Source organism: Cyanistes caeruleus, chromosome 11, assembly GCF_971803275.1.
Source record: "Cyanistes caeruleus chromosome 11, bCyaCae1.hap1.1, whole genome shotgun sequence".
In the NCBI taxonomy this organism is placed as follows: Eukaryota; Metazoa; Chordata; class Aves; order Passeriformes; family Paridae; genus Cyanistes; species Cyanistes caeruleus.
This window is the reverse complement of record NC_141711.1, coordinates 6,764,867-6,784,553: the sequence shown is the minus strand read 5'-3', so window position 1 is coordinate 6,784,553 and position 19,687 is coordinate 6,764,867. Positions and strand designations below refer to the sequence as shown.

Sequence of the window (19,687 nt, the reverse complement as noted above, 5' to 3'; positions counted from 1 at the left end):
TAAGCTTTGGATTGAAGGGACTCTTCAAATACTGAAATGACCTGTGGACACTGCCAAAAACGATGTGATGTTTGCAGGCCAGCTCCTCCCCACTGAAATCCTGTAAATTGCTGTGCTGAGTGAGACGTGAGCGCTGTCTCCCAAGAATAGCGAGGTAGGAAGGCTGTCGTCCAAGTAAAATAAGAAAATTGCATTAGTCTTTCAGGGGAACACTTACCTCCCCAGTTCATATACTGCACAGAGATTTTAATAAAGTAGAATATTGCGGAAAAAGTTGTTTCATTTAATCTGTGTCACGTCCAAAAAAATACAACAGCGAAACAGCAGGAGGCAGAGAAAAATTCTCTGCCTGTTCAATCTGTATTTTCAGCCCAGTCTAACAGCAGTACCCTCAGCCAGAGCAGAGCCCACCAGTTGCTCCATGGCAGGCACCAGCCTTGCAGAGGCTCCACATCACATGCACGTCCCTGACTCACTGACCAAAAGGCCACACATCTGTCTGCAGACTTACACATCCCCAGTGAATTGCTGCAGAGGCATCTCCTACCCCCATGGGATGTAAATGCACTAAGGGACATCCCCAGCCACAGGAGTCATTCTATGATTCCATGAAATTCAGGGTGCTGCTCTTCACCCAGGGACAAACCCCAGGCCTGCAGTGTGGGTCTTGCACAGCCCAGGGAAGTAACACCTCGCTTTTGTCATCCTACTGGCTCATTTAACTCGTGAAAAGTCATGAAAGGGCTGGCAGATGAGCTCTGCTGGATGGATTTCAGAGCCTGTCTCTGGCTCTGCTTATGGCATCTTCATCTCCATGGTGATTAGAAACAGGTCTGAAGTGGCAAATTTGCTGAAAGGCCCAGTGATGCAGACTGAGGAGCGTACTGAGACAACGAGCGTTTGGACTGAGGAGCACCATGATCTGTGCAAGAAATAAATGCTGGAAGTACCTAAAAATACATTAACCTGAGTAATGCATGAGATGTCAGTAGCTACTGGTAGAGCTAATGGACTTCTATTTCCTCCTAAGCATCCCAAACTCCTGATGTCACACTTAAAGAGCACAGAAGGGATCAAAGAAGCACATAGGTCTCCTGGAATATGTCATCACCATGCTGAAAGTGAGTTTCAATCACTGCCCACACCATGATGGAGTCATTAGAGACCATCTCTACCTGGTCAGGTGCCTGTCTTTCCACCCAAAGCTGCAGGAAATGGGCCAGCTTGTGCTCCAGAAGCTGCAGACATGCCTGGTCAGAAACCAGCAATGACAGCAGGTGGCACCAGCTTGGGTATGGTCCTCCAACAGGACCCCCCAAACCAAACCAGTTCGTGCTGTCACAGCATGAAGGACCAGCAGAGCTACTTCAGAACCATCTGCATTTCTCCATACACCATGTCTTGTAACTCCTGTGAGGCAAAAAGAGAGCCTTGACATAAGGAAGGTGGCAGAACACGAGGTTGCTGCCTGATTTGCACGGTTGAATGGCACCAAATGAAACACACGGTGCTGTGGAGTTTCAAGTGAGCGAGGCTTATAAAGACAAGGGAAAAAAAAAAAGAAACAAGCCACCAAACAACTGGATTTTCTCTAATCAGACAGATAATATTTACAGCCTACAAGTGGTGCCAAAATATTTCAGGAAATTCCTAAGCCTGTCTGAATAAAAGTACAGGAAAACACAGTATTTAAGGACAGCAACGAAGGCAGTAAGAATGAAAGCTTTCCACCCCCTTCCAGCCTCCTTAAACAGTTTAAAATTATTGCCATATCACATCATGCTGCAATTATCAAGGCTAAGCTCATTTTGCCATCTCCACTGCAAATGAAGTTCTGAGCTGTACATACTTAAGACCAGCAGAAAAATCAAAGGAAACATGTAAACTGGAAGGAGCAGAATCAATGCATGCTCCACACAGCACACTGAGGTCTAATCCATCCCACTCAATCCTGCACCAAGAGACTTGAGCTTTATTTAAGCTATTCCTTCCAGTAAGGCATAAACATCATGCTTGGAAAACCCAAACCACAAAGCTTTTGGCCCATTTTTCAGAGTTATCTACCAGCTTTGACTGTCTGCCATGGACTTACCACAGAGAGGAGCAGTCCAGGAGGGCAGAACACAAGCACTGAGCCCCTGGGACTGGAGTCCCATCACTTTATTCCCAGTGAAACATTAGATATGTCTTTTCCCTTGTACAACCACAAGAAATCCCATCCTGGAGGTTTTTGTTTCCCCCCCTCTCAATTACCAATTACATCCACAGATGCAGAGAACCACAGGTCCTGCAAGGATCACGGGTCTGTTTTGTTCCATTTTGTTTCATTCAGACCAGACCCATCCCTGCAAGTCTCTCTAGTGCACCCAGAAACAACCACACACAGCAAGTGCTCACACCTCTAGAAGAAAAATCGGGTAAAGTATTTCCAGAGAACATGCAAAACAAATTATTTTCTGCTAGCTGGGTGGTGTCATCATTACCTGCTCAGGCTTCAGGCCGGGGGGGACCCAGGCATACTCCTCCAAAGCACAGCCTGAGTCGTCGTCAGAAGTTGAATTCCTCTGGAAGTCAAACATGAGCTTCGTGACTGTCTTCTCCATCTCCAGAGGCATAACTGTTACAATGTGCTCTTCCTGGGAGCACTTACAGTGAAGGCAGATCTTCCTGTAAGGTGAGGAGAGAGAAAAGAGATGTGCCGGTGAGCAGTGCTTTCAATGAGAAACTGATTCCTGCCAGTCGCTGGCCCACAGAGACTGAACTCAACCCTTTCTAACACAGGATTTGTCTCTCTTATGAGGAGGAAATAAAAGTCCATATTTGCTGTAACACTTGGCAATCCATCTGAGTCAGACTGCCCAATGTTTGGGGATATGCAATTGCTTGTCCCTTTTCTGCAGCACAAAGAGTATTTCCAGAGGCCAGCACAGGCACAGGCCATGCCTGGTGGGGTGTGACTTGCCAGTCAGAATTGCAGTCATTACTGAATTTAGGACAATTGAGCACTTTGCTAAAATGGGAAATGGTGGATTGACTGGGAAGCTGTGAATGACAAGTCTCTTTAGCATGCTGATAGCATAAATTTAGTTATTTAAGTAGCATAAAAATTGATTATAGTCTGAACACATAAAGCTAAATTAAATTAAGGGAGGCTACAGAACCCACAGTCACACTGCAATGGAATCTTAACCACCTGGCTCGGTGGTACATGCCACAACTGAGCCTCAGCAGCACGGGGAGGAAAGCACAAGAACTGAGAGAGCAGCCCACAGGTTGCAATTCAACAGCCATTAGCTTAATTCGCTGTAAATATCTGTTGATCTTAACACTTCTTTAAAGGGGCTGTTCTTGCAGCTTGTGGCCTGTGACATTTTCTTCATGGGCTTGAACCTGAACTTTTATCTGGAAGGACAATGCAGACTAGTAAAATGGTTTGGGTTGAAAGGAACCTTAAATGCCATTGAGTTCCAACATCCATGGGCACGGACGCTTTTTACTAGACCAGGTTGCTCAGAGCTCCATCCAGCCTGGCCTTGAATACTTCAAGGGATGGGACATCTGCAAGTTCTCCAGGCAGTCTAATCCAAGCTTCCCCTCTTACAGTAAAGAATGCCTTCCTAATATCCTAAACTTACTCTGTTCCAGTTTAAATCCATTCCCCCTTGTCCTATCCTATACGCCCTTGTAAAAAGTCCTTCTCCAGCAATCCTGCAGGCTCCTTTGGGTACTGAAAGGCTGATAAGGTCACCACAGAGCCTTCTCTTCTCCAGGCTGAACAATCCCAATTGTCTCAGTCTTTCCTCACAGGACAGGTGTTTCATCTCTCTAATCATCACACCCCTTCACTACAGTAACAGCGAAGGACAAACCTGGCTGAAAACAGCCCCTGACAAAGAAAAAGAGGTTAAAGGGAATGCTGATAAATTGGCTTCTATTTCTGAAAACTCAATGCTTTTCCACAGGCTGGGTCAACAGTATCTATTTTAGAGCAACCACACAGGTTTCTGAATTAATTTGCACTAATGAAGCACCACTGACTTCTGAGGAATGAGATAAGGTTTCACTTGGGTAGCAGAAGGGAGACATCTCAGAAATAATAAGGTACCAGACAAAATCAAATGAAAATTTACAGTTGCCATTGCAGGTTTCTCTGCTCTGCAGTAAAGCAAAGAAATTCAGAGGGAAGCAATAGTTAAACCTGGAGGCTGGAATTTTTAAACACCTTTCCTTCTCTTTCACTGCTGTGCACAAGCCAGCTAAGCATAGCAGTGCTCGGATCCAGCTTCAAGTCTAAATTTCCATTTGGCCATTACAGCACAAAAAACGCACTCTAGCAAAAGTCAAGAGGCTCCGTTAAGTCAAGCCAGGGAGATTTGCCAGATTTTCCCATTTCCTGCCTTTCATCAGATCTAAACCACACAGCAACCCCCACACACTCCAGTGTCTGGTTTGCGTCCAGTCGGGGAGTCTCGGCATCACCTCTGGCTGTTTCCTTAAAAAATAATCAAGGTACCATTTCATGTGAATATTTTAATTAATCAGCTACCGTGGAAGGGTGTGGAAGGGGTACTCTGCCTCAGCAAAGTCACTGGTATCATTGCTGTTTCCATCTCATTTCATGATGCGATTAAAAGCAGCTTAATAGGAAGCAAGATTTTAAGAATAATTCATAGAGCCCCAGATTTGGCACTAGAGTTAATTGTTCTAAGGGAGTTCTGGACTTAACCAAATTTTGACTTTTGGGGTATTGATCATGTTTCAAAGGGGGACAAACCCAACAGTCCACTGGGAGCATGAGCATTACGACAGGGAAAAAGCCAGCCCACAGGCTTCTTCCTCCTTCCCACTCCAGATACATCCCCTTCAGGAGATGGAAGATGGCAGGAGAGCATCAGATGCCTTGGCTTTTAATAAATTAGAAAAATCAAGACTTGTAATAACAGCGTCAAAGAGTGAATAGTGAGATAGAAGATCAGTTAGAGCCCAGAGATCACTCCCACCCTCCCCCAACTCACACCATGTGCAGCCAGGAGCTTGAGGACCAGGTCAGGAAGCTGGTTTACCCCATCCTCTCTCCTGCCCCATCCCAAGGAAGCGAGTTCTGCCAGTGAGTGGCTTCCCTGATCAGACAAGCAAAGGATGAAAACAGGTAGCCTATCTACTCAGTAGTGATGTCCCCAAGCCAGAACAACTTTCCACCATTAAAACTTGACCATCTCCAGGCATGGGGTTTCTGCCACCTCCCATGGCAAACTATACAAAATTCAAGATCTTGCCTCTGAGATATTCAGCTTTTTCCCCCTCATTAAAAGCAGATGATTAACAGCTTTAATTACAATTTTCTTTACATTAGGATATGTTGTTTCATGGGAACAATACCCAGTGTCCTAGGAGTGCCTTTCCACGTCTATGATCAGGTTTCCATGACTTCTTCACATAGGTCTCACTTACTCAACTTTATTTTATCATCTTCCAGCGCACTATAATTAAAAATAATTCCCCATAGCAAAAATTTAATATCAGAATGTACATTTCAAATGTGAGATGAAATTGAAAAAGAAACGTTTTCCCCTGCCGCGCTCAGAGCGGAGCAGCACAAGGCGAGACAACGCACGTGTCAGCGCTGGCGGTGCCTGCGGTGACCACAGCGACAATGTGGGTGCCACAGCGGAGAGCTGGTGGGTGTTGGAGAGGAGCAGGGCCATGGCTGGCAGCCTGCCTGGCTGCTCCTGCCAGCAGCAGCTCATTTGTCACAGCACAGCCTGCAGAGATGCTCAGCACATCGGTGTGTCCCACACCTTACCCTGGACAAGGAGCTGCTGCCCACTGGGGTGGCACCTCCTCCAAGGGAAACCCATCAGTGTGGCTCTCAAGCCTCACCACCACCAAAGCCTCAGCAAAAACCTCTGCTGCCTGTGCAGCCTTGCACAACTTGAGAAGAGCGTAGACAAGTGGGGATTTTTTAGCAAGAATAAATTAACACCAATCACTCTCTGGAAATCCCATCTTCATTCATGAGCCTTTCCATCTTGCTCTCATCCCAGGTCTGCAAGCTTGGCTCCGGGAAGAACCTGCCCTGGTGACTCAGAGGTATCACCAGCACTGGGGAGGAAACAACGATGGCTGACAGCACGACTGGCTTTGAGCACAGAGGGTGAATAAAGGAGCTTTTAAGCAGCTGTAGCTTGTGGACAGGGAGGAAAGGCAAGGGGGAGCCAGCCGGCAGGCAGGCTGCTGCAGGAGGCACGGGCTGGGGAGCATCGGCGGGGCTGCTCAGCACAGAGCTGCACACAGAGCTGTCCTCTAGTGGGGCCAGGACGGCGGGAAGCAAACGGGGAGAAAAAGAACATTTCCTGGTGTCAGATTTAGCTGGAAAGGAGCCTGCCTTGAATTGACTTCACATGGTACAAAGCAGCAACATCTCAGAAAGAGACTGAAAAATTTCTTCTCCTCAAGGCCAGCTAAGTTACAAGATGGATGTGTTTTATTTTGTATTGTCAGCTTTTAAGTGGTGCTCCTGGCACAGTAGGCAAGTCCTCTCCTCAGAGGAGACTTTAAACCTATTCCTGTTCACATCCCTACCCAGACACTGGTGCAGGAGGAAGGTGATCCACCACTCCATGCCAGCCCTTTTCTCTCTACAGATGAAAACAGGCACACAAGGGGAATCTGAAGCAAACAGGACCCAACACACCAAGCAGAGAACTCGGCTTCAAAAAACCTCTTGCTTGGGATGCAGAAGTACACTCCCAGCTTCGGTCCACTTACGAGGATCTTGACACAAACCCAATTGACCCACAAGGTCTCTGGGACGAGGCAGTCCCTTGTTGTACAACCCTGTTAGCAAAACACAGCCTCTGCCATCTCTGGAGCCTCCCTCAGCCCTTTCATCTCAGCAATGGCACAAAAAAAAAAGCTAAACCATGCTGAAAACACTAGTGCTGTGCAAGAGGCTCTGGAGAGAGCTGTGAGTGTGACCCCAGCTTTCTGAAGAGAGATGAGGTCTCCCTGCTGTGAAAAAACAGCAGAATCCAATTGGGGAAAGCAAGAGCAGAACTAAAAAGTCAGGGAAGGGAGATGGAGGGCAGCCTGTGACCAAGGCAAAGGGTGTCCTTGCCAATAGTGTGTAGCTCCAGCAAAGGAGCCAGGTAAGCTGGCCTCTTGCAGGGAGCAGCCTGAGTGTCAGGCTTTGGGGTGCACAGGCAGGATGGGACTCCCCAGGATGTTGAGGACAGCACAACCCTGCCTGCAGGAAAACTCCTGGCCACAAAGCTCGTCTCTTCCTGGTGGGCATGCAGAATATAACACAGCAAACAGCACCGAGGCAAAGCCTGCCCAGGCTGGGACCCACGGATATTCTGAAAAAGGGCAGAGCCCAACGCCTCCCAGCAACAGCAGGAATGAAGGCAGAGTTTAAAATTGTGGCAGAAATGTTAAAATTCCTCTTGGACAAAGAAGGAACTCGGTAAACAGCCCTTATCACCCCCAGCGGGTGCTTATCTCTGCTTCTCACTTGCTTCTTCTGGGACGGAAATAAATGGGCTGTATCAGGGAGCAGCTCCCTCTCCAGACAAAGCGAGGAGCCCAAATGCCATGGCCGTGCACGACCATGCAACGCCTCTGCTGTGCTCCCTAATACAGGATTTGCATGCATTTGTGCACACATTAACATGCAAGGTTTGGAATCCCTCAAAAAGCAATTGTCTGCTCTGCTCGGATGGGGGGTGTAAATGCAGACAGACAATTCCCTTCTCATTTGGCTTAAGACGTACATGGCAGCCTGATCTCTCTCCAGCATCATGCCATCATTCTGACTGCAATAAGGCTTTTGGGTCAGCTGTCAGTAAATCCCAAAATCCCAAGACCTCTTGGAAAAGGGAAAGGAAGCTCAGGATTTGGGGCAGCTGGTATGACCCCTGAGTCTCTTAACAAGGGTGTCTTAATATCCCTGCCTGTTATGTCCTCCCCTCAACTGAGAGCTAATGAGGCATCTTCCCATCCCATCCCAAGTGAACTCCAGCTCTACAGACCCGTTTCTCCAGACCCCCAGGCAGGGCAAACATTTATCTATAAGGAAAAATTAACAGTCCTTCACTGCCATAGGGAGAGCCCAGCAGCTCTTCTCCAGCACAGAGAAACTGAGGCACGGAGCAACCACAACCAGCACCCAGCTGTGGCTTCCCCATGGACTTCCTAAACATCAGAGGAGTCCCAAGCTTTTGTGCTCCAAACAGACAGTTCAGGCTGAAGTTCTGCCTCTTTCTCCAATTTCTCTAACACTGTATTTTTAACCAAATGAGCTACTGCCCATAACCTCAAGTCCCATGGAAATCAGTGACAAAGGGGCATCTCTCCAGATAAAACATTTCTGCAACTTCCCAGCTATTCCAGTCACTGCAGCTGAAACAAATCTATCAGTGGGAATGGACTGCAAAGACTCTGTGTTGCCTGGGTTGAAAAGGAAGCTCAGCAAAAGCTTTTACCTGCCCACTGTGATGCAGGAGGAGGAGGTGAATTAGACATGGCTACCTACAACAGCAGGAATTCAAAGTCTGAGGACAAGGTGCCCTTGGTGGCCTGCAAGGACAGTCAAGGGATGCCAACACTCACTTGACACAGCATGTTGTGGGAACAGCTGGCTTGATAGATCAACATCAGGTGGTAGCAACAGAGCTGGCAGAACAGTAATGCCAGGAAACCAAGGAAGAGAGAAATAATCCAGCAACCAAACTAGTTGCATCCTACAGATACAAATCCCCTCAAAGGCCACAGGAAGAGCACGTGTAGCCACCCATCTATCTGCATGAAGGTCCACAGTAGGTAGGGAAACACTAAGAGGATGGAGGAGTTGCAAATCAGACTCTTCTCCATCTTCCCCATCCATTTTCTCTTATCTCCCCCTTGATCTGCTCAAGGCAACTTTCTTTACAATATTGTTTTATTTGTAGTTCCCCTTGACCCCTGCAGTGTCCACAGCTGCAGTGAAGGTATCCAGGATGGTACTGATGCTTTTATGACAAAGCCCATTTCCCCTCCTGGAAAAATTCTCCTCTCTAGCTGATTTGTCCATGCTTGGCCTCAGGCTGGAGAATAATGTTATTTTTAAAACTCATCCTTTACCAATGCAAAAGCTATTCTTGCTTAATTATGAAAAAGAAGAATAAAAAAATAACTATCCCCAGCACTGCCAGCTGCAGCCAAATATGATCAAAAGCAGCCTTTGAGGATTTTCCATTTGCTCTGTTTCCATCATGGATCACGACCATCCCTTTCACAAGCAGGTAGAACATCTGCCTGTGGGTTCCCACTGCCCTGTCCCCAAACCACTGCTTCCCTGAGGCATGGCCTAGGGCAGCCTCCAAGCTACTCCCAGTCCTGCTGTGGTCTGAGGCACCATATGTGGCATATCCACCAGCACACCAGAAGGAGACCAAGAAATTAGGACAAAACACAATCCAATGCACAAAGCCCCCAAATTCCTCATCTGATCTGTCTGGTGCCCTCTAAGGCAAACAAGGAATCACAGAACCACAGACCAAAGCTGTGGCCAGACCTTGCAGCAACATCCCAGGGTGAGAATGAAAACACGACCAACCTTTCCAGCCTGTGGCTAAACCACAGTGGGGGATGTGGGGTGTATCATAGGCCATTTTGGAGAGCCCAGGTGCACCCCAGTGCTCTGCAGTGGACACAGCTCCCTGCTTGGGCTCCAGTTTCTCCTTGTGAGCTGGGTAAGAGCAGTGGGGTGTTGAAACACCCTCTTGACCTGAACCACACTGCCTGGCTGCTCCCATGAGCCACAACCCCTGACACAAACTGTGAAAATTCTGATGCATAGAAATGAGATGGTTATATTAAAGGATATTAATAACTCAGCAGCTCTCAGAAGAACTCTCAACTTGGATCTCTCAGGATATTTTGCAGAAGATTCAATAATTTTTTTTATAATAGAGGTTAGACAGAAGTGGGCAAAGTGCTACACCCATGTGAGCTGCAGATCAAACAAAGGGGAGAGAGAGAAGAGGCAAAAGAAGCTGCAGTGAGCCCCAGCCTGTTGCCCAGCCATGCTACCAGGAGAAAAGGCATCCAACAGGCTGCTCCCTCACATCCAAGACGATGGAGGCAGTCTGCCAGCTCACAGGCTTACCGCTACTCTCAGCATATTTATATTAGGGGTTTTTTTCTCCTTAAAGGTCTAGCTTTAGAAACAGCAATAGCCACATATTTTTTTTCCCCAGTCATGGAGAAGAAATGCAAAGCACTAGTTTACAAGATGAAGAGAAGAACAGGCTCAGCAGCAGCAGTAATAACTCTAAAGCTGGTGGGCAAACAGCGCTGAAGCCAAGCTCATGATTATAAAAGGCAGAAGAAGAAGGTACAGGATGGGCAGACGCAGGACCTGTGGACACCCAAGAGGGTTTGGTGTCCCCTGTGGCAGGACAACCCCAACCCCAAGGATCCCAGAGACCACTGGGGCCTCTGGCTGATGGAGATGGGACAGGGGAGGTAGTGGAAGGGCAGGCACAGCAGGGCCCTGAGGAACTCTCCCTCTGGGCTCCCCATCCAAGAGCTAATGTGGTCTGTGTGACAAAGCCCTGCCCTACCCTGAGGGTTATCTTGTCAGATTTTAATGATAGCATTGGGTGGCTTTTCAGCCTAACAAGATGCAGATCTTTATCACAGGAGGTCCTTTCTGCTTTGTTCTTAGTAGAAGATTAAAACCCCAAGCCTGGGGTTCTAGCACCCTGGATCCAAACCCAGCTGTCCACTGAGAAACCCGTCTCTCTTCAGGATGCGGATCTTCACTGTTTCCTCGGGTCTGAATTTGCTGGAAAGAGATCTGGGCTCTCCACAGGCAGTATTTATCTTCCTGCCCCTCTCTTTCCCCCACCCCATTCCAGGCTTGAAGCCCATCACTCCAGACTAGCTAAGCTAAGTGAGTTCCCAGCGACCTGCCCCAGGGCTGTGTGTGCTATTTTAAGGGCCTTCACCAGTTTGTATGTGCAGCATGACAAGCAGAAACCACGGGACCAGTAAACATGCTGCAATCCAAACATCTCCCAGGCCCTGCATCCTAAAGGGAAAAAACCTGGCTGATAGGCAAAGCACTCAGAAGCAGGATGAGCTAGGCTGAAAATTGTCATTATTTCAAAAGTTAAGGCTCAGCTGGTGTCTCGTGAGGCAGGCAATCCTGACCTGTGAAAGCAAACACTGCCAGCCTGATCCGTGCCTGCGCTGGCTGAGCCTGAGCCAGGCTGCCAACAGCAAATGCGCCAGGCTGGGTCATTCTGCTAAGCCCAGTCTGGCTGGCAGGAAACACGCAAAGGGAGAAGATTAAAATACGAAGCAAAATATAATCTTGTTAGCTGCAGACAGTTTTACTTTACAAATCTTTATCACGGGCTCAAGCCAGCACCCTTATAAACACAAGGCAGTGATGCGAGACATGTAAGTGCTCCCACAGCAGGCGAAATAATCACTGAATGAAAATAAGTCAGATAAGTTACAAGATAAGAGGGCTAAAACTGAAAGGATGACACTGCATCTGGTCCAAATAATTATTTTGGCATTATTCTGTCCAGCGCTAATCCTCAACTGCTCGAAAAGATTCAATCCCTGTTTAGCACTGCCACGGAATCATGACTAGAAAACAAAGAGTAACTGGATTAAAATCTTTCCACGGTCACAGGTCACGTCTGTGTCACATCTGCTTAAAATGTTCAAGGAACAAGAAAAAAAGGGAAATTGGACTTGAAAAGATTGCACTGAAAAACATAACCCCCAGGTTGCAGTACTAGGCTGGTTTATAGTTTGGCATTCTGGCATAAACAACAAGGGCTTAGAAAGATTATTGCTTTAAAACTTCCTATTCTCAGGAAGGCAAAACCACCAAAATAAACATCTGAACTGCAACGTCCTCATTCACAGCCCCAGCCTGCATGCAGTCTGCTTAGAAAATGTGCAGAGCACCCAGGCTGCTAGGAGCTGCATTTACCAGAGCAGTACAATTAAGAGCGAGAGATGAAGATTTTTTAACTCCTGTTAGAGCCAGCTGAGCCTTCCTGATTATTTTTAAAACGAGAACTCCATTACAATAGCATCAGCATTTCTCTCTGCCGTCCTGCAGCTGCAGAAATACAATTTACCAATTAACCTTTTACATCCATAAACACAGAGAACAGCAAAGGCTGGAAAAACAGCGCAGCCCCTCGCAGCTCACCACCAGCAGCAGACTGAGCAAAGTTAGCACGCAGCTGCGTGCATCCATGGAATGCTCCTCATTCCTCCTCCTCCCTTCTACTTTCTATCCCTTCTAAAAATCCCCCACAAATGTGAAGTCGCTGGCCAAAGGCAGCTCCTTACCTGTTCCCCCTGGCAGTGCCAGCGCGGGAGGGAAGGGTCTCTGGTGCTGGGCGGCTGTCCTAGCTGTGCCCGGAGCCGGAGGGCTGCTCGCAGGACCAGCCCGAGCACCGCAGTGCCATAAAGCATCCCTCGCTCCCGGCTCTGCCCCGAGCCTCTCAGGGCAGGCACGCAGCGATCCCGGCGCGTTCCCGAAGGAAAGCTGCCCTGGAAAAACGTGCCATTCCTGCCCCGCGTCTGAAGCGTTCGCCTCAATTGCCTCCCTTTGAAATCCGGCTCCGGAGGGTCCCTCCCTCTCTGCTCCCAATCCGAATGAATCCGGCGGCTCCCCCCTCCAGCCCGCCTTTCACTAAGTGACCCTTGGAGGTGGCGAGAGGATGTCCAATTTGCTCGCCGGGCGCAGGGCATTAACGAGGAGCGATGCAGCCCGTGGAGAATAATTGGCGGCGCGGGAGCGGCGCGGGGCTCTGCTGTTGCATTGCTCTCCTCTCCTGCATGTTAATGAGCAATGATGTCAGCAAGCCAAAGCCACCGCATCCCACCCGGACCGGCGCCGCGGCCCGGCCACCCCCCTTTATTTACATGGAAATCAGCCCGCTCTCCCAAATCAATAAATCCTCCAGGCTGCTTGGGCAGTGGGAGAGCGGGGAAAAAATACATACTCCTCGCTCGCTTGCGTGTTTCAAAGAGTTGGCTTCACACCAGCAGCCCAAATTGAATGGTGTGAAGACACTAATTATCCTTCTCTTCTTATTTGGTGCTGACCGAACCTCAACTTGCTGTCAAACTTCAAGAACCGCGTCTTAGCTACGCGGGCTATTAACGCAATGATCCGCTGGCTCCGAGTGGATCATTGCGTTATGATCGTATCGTTCTTCTCCTGCCTTTCAGTGCCCTCTCAATTATCTTCTACAGTAGTTTGCTGTGATTCCCTACTGGTTTTTAGACGCAGCATGCTTGTGACCAGCAAGGCTAAATATTCTGGGGAATACAAGGTATTAGCGTGGCATTTTGGTCACTGCGTATTTTAATACATTTTTCTCTCACACGGCCAAGACAGATGAACGATTCACACATTTTTATGTGTGTCTCAGGTGAGTACTGTGAGCCCCAGGAATACACCACCTCAATGGGGATGCTAAGCCTCTTCCCCCTGTGTTTCCTTCCCCTTGGAAAAGAAAATGCAGAGAAGGAGCTACGCCGCCAAATCTCATCTGCTGCTCCTCAAGTCTGTTGTTTGGGAATTCGGTGGTCACGAATGAATAATTCGAGTCATCTGGAGGACAGTGTACTTCTCTGTTTTTACCATTTGCAAAAAGCGAGTGAAATTCAAAAAACTAGTTTCTGTGGACTCAAAAAAAATCCCACAGAAAGCAAATAGAACTTTCCCAACACAGTGCTTCTTGTTGAGGAATACACCTGGTCCAGGTAGCTGGGCTTGCAAAATGCAGATTGAGATGGAGATTGAAATGCACTTTAAACTCTGGGTGGAACTCCAGGACCAGAGGCCATGAAAATCTTGTGCCTGGGTAGACTGTGAGAGGACAAAAGCCCAGGAGTTCCTCTCTTGGAGGGTTCTTCTTGGAGACACCAGCTTGGGCTATGTCTGTGTTGCTGCTCTGGGAATAAATGGCTTTATGGACCAGGACATCTGAGACTGCTATGGGAAACCTGGGGCTGAACCAGTGAGGAAAGCTGGTCTGGCTGTGAGTGGGGTGTGTGGGGAAGCCAGGTGGGGCTCTCGTTGGCTCACTGGAGCTGCTGCTGTGAAGGGAACAAAGTCTCTGGCCTTGGGAGTGTGACTGCCAGAGAGTCTTGTGAATGTCAGACTGGGAAGTTTCTTTAACATTCTGTTGCATGCTCCTGACTTTTGATGCCTGACTCCAGATTTCAGAGCCCTTGATTCTGGCAATATTAGCTGTGTTTTTGGAACACAGAAGGATGCAGAAACTACAGCTGTGAGTCCTTCTGCAGCCTCAAATGCCTTAAATTGTTGTTATTATTAAGGCTCATAAATTAGGTTTAATTACATGGAATTAGACTCAAAATCTCAAGGATGAGATCTTCAGCTGGGACAAACCAGCCCAGCTCTAAGTCTCCCCAGCTTACTTGGCCAAGTGGGACAAACCAAGAATGTGCAGAGCTCTGAACTCTCTTTTTTTTTTCCATTTGTATTAATATAAGTAAATAAATAAACAGTCTGAGCTGCAAACTCAAGAGCTGAGCACTGGCTCTTAGTGCATCCAGCCAGATCAGACCTTCCTTTCATGGAGCAGGGGCTTCTGCTGGAGAGGGCTCAAATGCTGAGAATGGTCTCCTTCAACTCCTCCAACTACGAAGAGAAGCAGAACTTGTAGGAAAAAATCTTCCCTGATCCTTCAGCTTCCTAAAGTGGCCCATTTTGCCCATTCCACCCTGAATCAGCACTGCAGGCAGGCTGTTAATCTTGCCTCTCTGTGGTTAACGTGCCATGGCCCCAGGATGATTTACTTATCCTCTTAAACTCAGAACATGTTCATTACAACACAAAGGATATGAGACAAAACCGAATTGGGCAAAAGCAAACAAAGAAGCCTGCTTATAAAATGATAATGTTGAGCAGAAATGCTGCAGAGCAGAGATTACGTGTGTTCCCTGGAAACATATGCCTAAAAGTGACTTGGGGCTACAAACGGCACAAGGAACATGTCCTGCTCCATAGGGCACATCCTGTAGGCACTAATTTTCACCCAACATGAGTAAAAATGTCTGACTTTATTGGCATTAACTTTCAAGGAGGAAAGGCCCTGAAGCTGCAAACACTTTGGTGCAAAGTCTCTATTTGTGCTCCAAGGGTCTCTGTCAGCTGGCCTCGCCCTCAGGGGAAAGGTTGGCAAGGCACGAGTGTCCAACCCCACACTTCTTGTACAACACCCTCTGTGTCACCATCCACAGCAGCTTCATTCACCTGCACCAACCTGACATGATCCCAGCCCAGGACACGTGCCAGTGTCATCCCCACACAACCAACCATCCTAAAGGTGAGTTCTGCTTGGCTTTCTTGGCCAGCTGATCATCTGCACAAAGGGATCGTACCAGCAACTGCAAACTTTTCTGTCTAAGCTCATGCACAAAGATAAAATGGGTGTGAGAACCATGAACTGAAGTAAAAAATTAGTAGACCAATGTCTGTAACACTTCAGCTGCAGGGCTAGCTGTGAGCAGAAGAGCTTTGTGTCTCCAAACAGCATCTCTGATTGTCATGGCTCCTGACAGACTTCTTGTTCTAATACTTGCAAATCTAAATATCCACAAAATCCAACGAACAGCCTCTTCTGAGACAAGGAATCAGATCAGAAGCTGTGTAACGTTTGGACACACAACTGTCTCAGGGAAATGGAAATGAGCCTTCCTGCTTTGAAAGCTGCCGGTTTGCTGGCAATTGTTCCATATTACCATTACCTACTGTGAGGCTTGTGAAAAGGTCATGTGTTGGAATAACTCCAGAAGGCACACAAGATTTCTTGACGGATTCTGCACATTATGCAGGTGAAATGGGTGTTTCATTAGGCAGCAAGAAGAATAGTGAGCCGGTGGAGCACATTATCAAAGGTTAGGTGAAGGACTTGCACCATTACAAGGATGGATGCTGGTAACTGCCAGCAATGAAGTAAAAGACCAGAAGTAAAAAGCTACTAAAATAAAGAAAGATCAAGAGCGGGAAGCTCCTGCTTCAATGCAGGGATGTGTGACAGACAGCTCTGCTTGTAAATGTAGCACCATCTTTCCTCCCTTTGTCAACAGTTTTAATGACAAAGAGCCAAACCCAGTCAACTCTAAACTTTCTGCCATGTGCACTAACTCAGACCTACGGCTAATTTAACAAATCATTGCAAGAGCCCATGTTTCATAAATGCTGTGTTTTATCACCTTGATGTATTGACTGCCTGTCAATCAATAGGGTTCCACGTGACAATGTTGACTCTCCTGATGACAATGGGCTGCACAGCAGAGCCACACGCAGCAACAGCAGACTGCTGTCCTCAAGGTCACTGGGATACTAACCTGATGAATGTCAGATCAAGTTGCCTTTCTGAATTATTTAGTGAGCATCCTCTGCTGCAGCATATCAGGGCACTGCATAGCACTGCTACCTTGGGATGTCACAAGAGGCTTCAGACTCTGCCACCCCAAAATGCTGCCCACAGGGACACAGACTGTCCCTTGTACATCACACACCACCAGCCTGTCCTGGACCATGGGGGTTGCAGGTCCCCTCCACCCCCACTGAGTCCATCCTGGCTCACAGCCACAGTAATAGATTACTTTCCCATTGCTCTTCCTGACCACAGAAATGCAGAATTGGACACTACAGTGTTTTTTTCCCCACTCTGTTCCCACACTCACCCTGTAATTTGCAGAGCAATCCCCACTGGCAGAACCAGTGCTCCCAACCCTGTGCCAGCATAGGATGAGCCCAGTGTGGTTCCTGGGCACAAGGCAGTGATGGGCAGCAGAACAACAGGCTGGAGGGAGCACAGCTTTGCAAGCACTGGATGGGAAACGCAAAATTACTGCAAAATCTATTAGTGACAGGGAAGGGAAACGACCCTGTGTGGCAGGGTACAGCCCCACTCTGCCCAGCCAAATACCTGGCTCTTCAGAAGACACACAAGGATGTGCTCAAGGTATAGGGAAAGCTCCTTGGAGAATCTGAGTCATGAAACACAGGTCAGGACTTTAAATGAGGATAAGCTCCGTTCTTTCTTTATTCTTTTTGAGCAAGGCAGCAAATGCTTCCTCAAGAAGCAGGAATGTCTTATTGCAAAGGAAAACAGGATACTGAGAGAGGCAGAGAGACCAACATCAGATGCAGATCATTAATTCCCAAACTTGGCCTCCTCCACTTTTCCTCGGGGCTGCCATTTGCACCTTCCTCACATGGCTGCTGCCTGAGACCAACCACAACAGACCCACTCCTCTGGCTGTCACCACTGCTGCCTTCCACTCATTTTTGGCAGAACCATGGGTAAGGATCTGTGCTGTCAGTCTGCAAGGAGGAATTTAGTTTTTAAAACACCATCGAGCCCAGCAGTAGCTGACGCAGAAGGGGAGGTGCAGCCCAAACGCACTGCGGCTGATTTTAGAGACAATTTTCTGTGTTTCCTACCAACTCACCCAGCGAGACAGGCCTGACCCTGGCTGGACACTGAGGCATGGCCATGAGCTCATGCTGTGCTGCCTGTGTCCTCTGAACCACACAAATGCAGGGATGACCAGCACGCTGTGCTGACACTCCTGAGCATCACTGCCTGGTACCCCAACCCACCCCAAGGCATTTTGGGGTGCCTGGGGCAAGGCACCCCAAAAGGACCCTCACCCACCGACTGTCCCTACCTCAGCACACCCTGGGATGACACACAGAGCACACCAACAACAGGGTTTCATCAATCACTATCTCTTCCTCTCTCTCTCTTTTTTTTTAATCACCTTAAGGTAAGAAGCTTTAGAGAGCTTAACACAATAAGGCTTTCATAGCCTCCAGCTTCCACTCAGCACTAATATGTTTTTTACTTTTATACATTGAAATCAAATTTGTAACCGAATGTGAACAATCCAGATGCTCCTGTGGTTTTCTCCCCTTTGCTAGCCTGATAGGCTTCTTATTTGAAGACTTTTTAATAGTGTCCTTTAATGATGTCTACAAAAGCCTCATTAAAGCACTCTCTTGTAATTTAAGCTAAATAAACTCCACACAGTTATTTTTGTAATCACATCTTTTTCTTGGGGCCTTTCCACAAACAATAAAGTGTTCACTGAAAATATGTTACAAAGGAAATGCATAAATCTTCAGCTTATCTGGTGGTATGTTCTCCAAAGAGCTAAATCTTTGATCAGCAACAAATTAATTTTCCATTTACACAAAATAGAAGATGTATTTTCAGGATAACCAACTAACCCTGCAAGTCTGCACTGACATGTGCCTTGGCAGCAGCTCAGGACTCCCTCGCTGCCGCCCTTCTCACTGCCTGACACTGTCAGGGTCGCTGTCACATCAGATGATTTTTATTTTATTTTTTGGCTTCAAACCTGTCTAACAGGGTGTTTCGGGTCAGTGGTTATGTACTGAGGATTTCTTAAGTCACTGAGCTCTCCTCTGCACTAGTCATGCACTGCCTGGCCCCACCACCAGAGCTGTGCATCCCCCAGGACCAGGGGAATTGACCATCTCCATGCTCAGAGGCGAGCCTTGAGCCAGCCCAGACCTGGACAAGTGACACAAGCTGGGTTTTTACCTCCTTAAACCAGACTGTGCACATCTTCCCTGGCTGCCAGCAGGATTTCAGTGCTTCCCTCACTTTGGCTGGCACCACATGAGCCCCTGCTCCCAGTCATGTGCGGCAGGGCTGGCCAAACTCCCCTGACACCAGCAGAGGTCTGAGATGGCCATGCTTCTACTCCCACCCAGGAGACACACTTGCCTTCTTTTTGCCAACTAAAATAAAAGACCCATTTGCTGCTTGCATCCAGACTGTGTTAAATGCTCAGGGAGGTGGTAAATTAATTTTTGGATCCAGCCAATTCTCTCGTATGATGTCAGGGAGGGAATCATGCATGCTGGGTCATGAAAAGAAGGGTCTTCTGCAATGTTTTCAAGTCTTAAATTCCACAGTGCATCTGCAAACAGGGGGAGATCAGACGTGGTCAGGAATGCACTTGGCTCCTCACCTCCCAACAGAGCAGTGGGAAGAAAGGTGCCCAAATGTGTTTTTATTTCACATCTGAGAGCAAGAAGTGGCCCTGGATGATACAAAACCAGATAGTGCCAGCAGATGGACTAGCAAGTGCTGTTTCAGTGCTCCCCAAATTCCACAAGACTTCTACAATCAAGTCAACCTCGATTTAAAAAAAAAAACCCTCCAAAACATAGAAAATAATACAATTGTGAAAACTGGCATTTCTATTCAAGCTTGGGTGGTTTGCCAGCCCCAGCCCTCTTAGGATCACGGCCCAGTGCCTTTCCTGGAATGCACAGAGAGGGTCGTCCTGTCTTAGGCAATGGCAAGGTTCCCAGCCTGGCTGTCCCACTGGTTGAAGCTGGATGGAGCTCCAGTGTGCTCCAGACAGCCTGGCAACAGCACACACATGACAGGAGATGTTTGCTATTCTTCCCTTTGTTTTAATTAGTAATAACAACTTGTTATCGTGGCTTGACATTTGCTCATACTTAGGAATAAATTGCTTCCTTGAATAATATGCTGAGATTAAAACAGGCTTTCTATGTTTCTGTTGGTTTTAGTAGCTCATAACAAACCATGAAATTCATTACTCTTGCCACAAGCACCCA

At 47.7% G+C, this 19,687-nt stretch overlaps 1 protein-coding gene across 3 annotated transcripts in view; it reads right to left on the bottom strand.

Annotated features, from left to right (window-relative positions):
* Positions 1–19,687, bottom strand: part of PRICKLE2 (prickle planar cell polarity protein 2) — a 103,121-nt gene that overhangs the window by 29,735 nt on the left and 53,699 nt on the right. For 2 of the 3 annotated variants that reach the window (XM_086845912.1, XM_086845913.1), the window contains one exon: positions 2,484–2,667. In XM_086845912.1, coding sequence (XP_086702038.1) covers positions 2,484–2,667 — 184 coding nt within the window. Of the gene's footprint in view, positions 1–2,483; positions 2,668–12,363; positions 12,841–19,687 lie in introns of those variants that run through there. The other variant, XM_023935199.2, reaches the window with a different exon arrangement.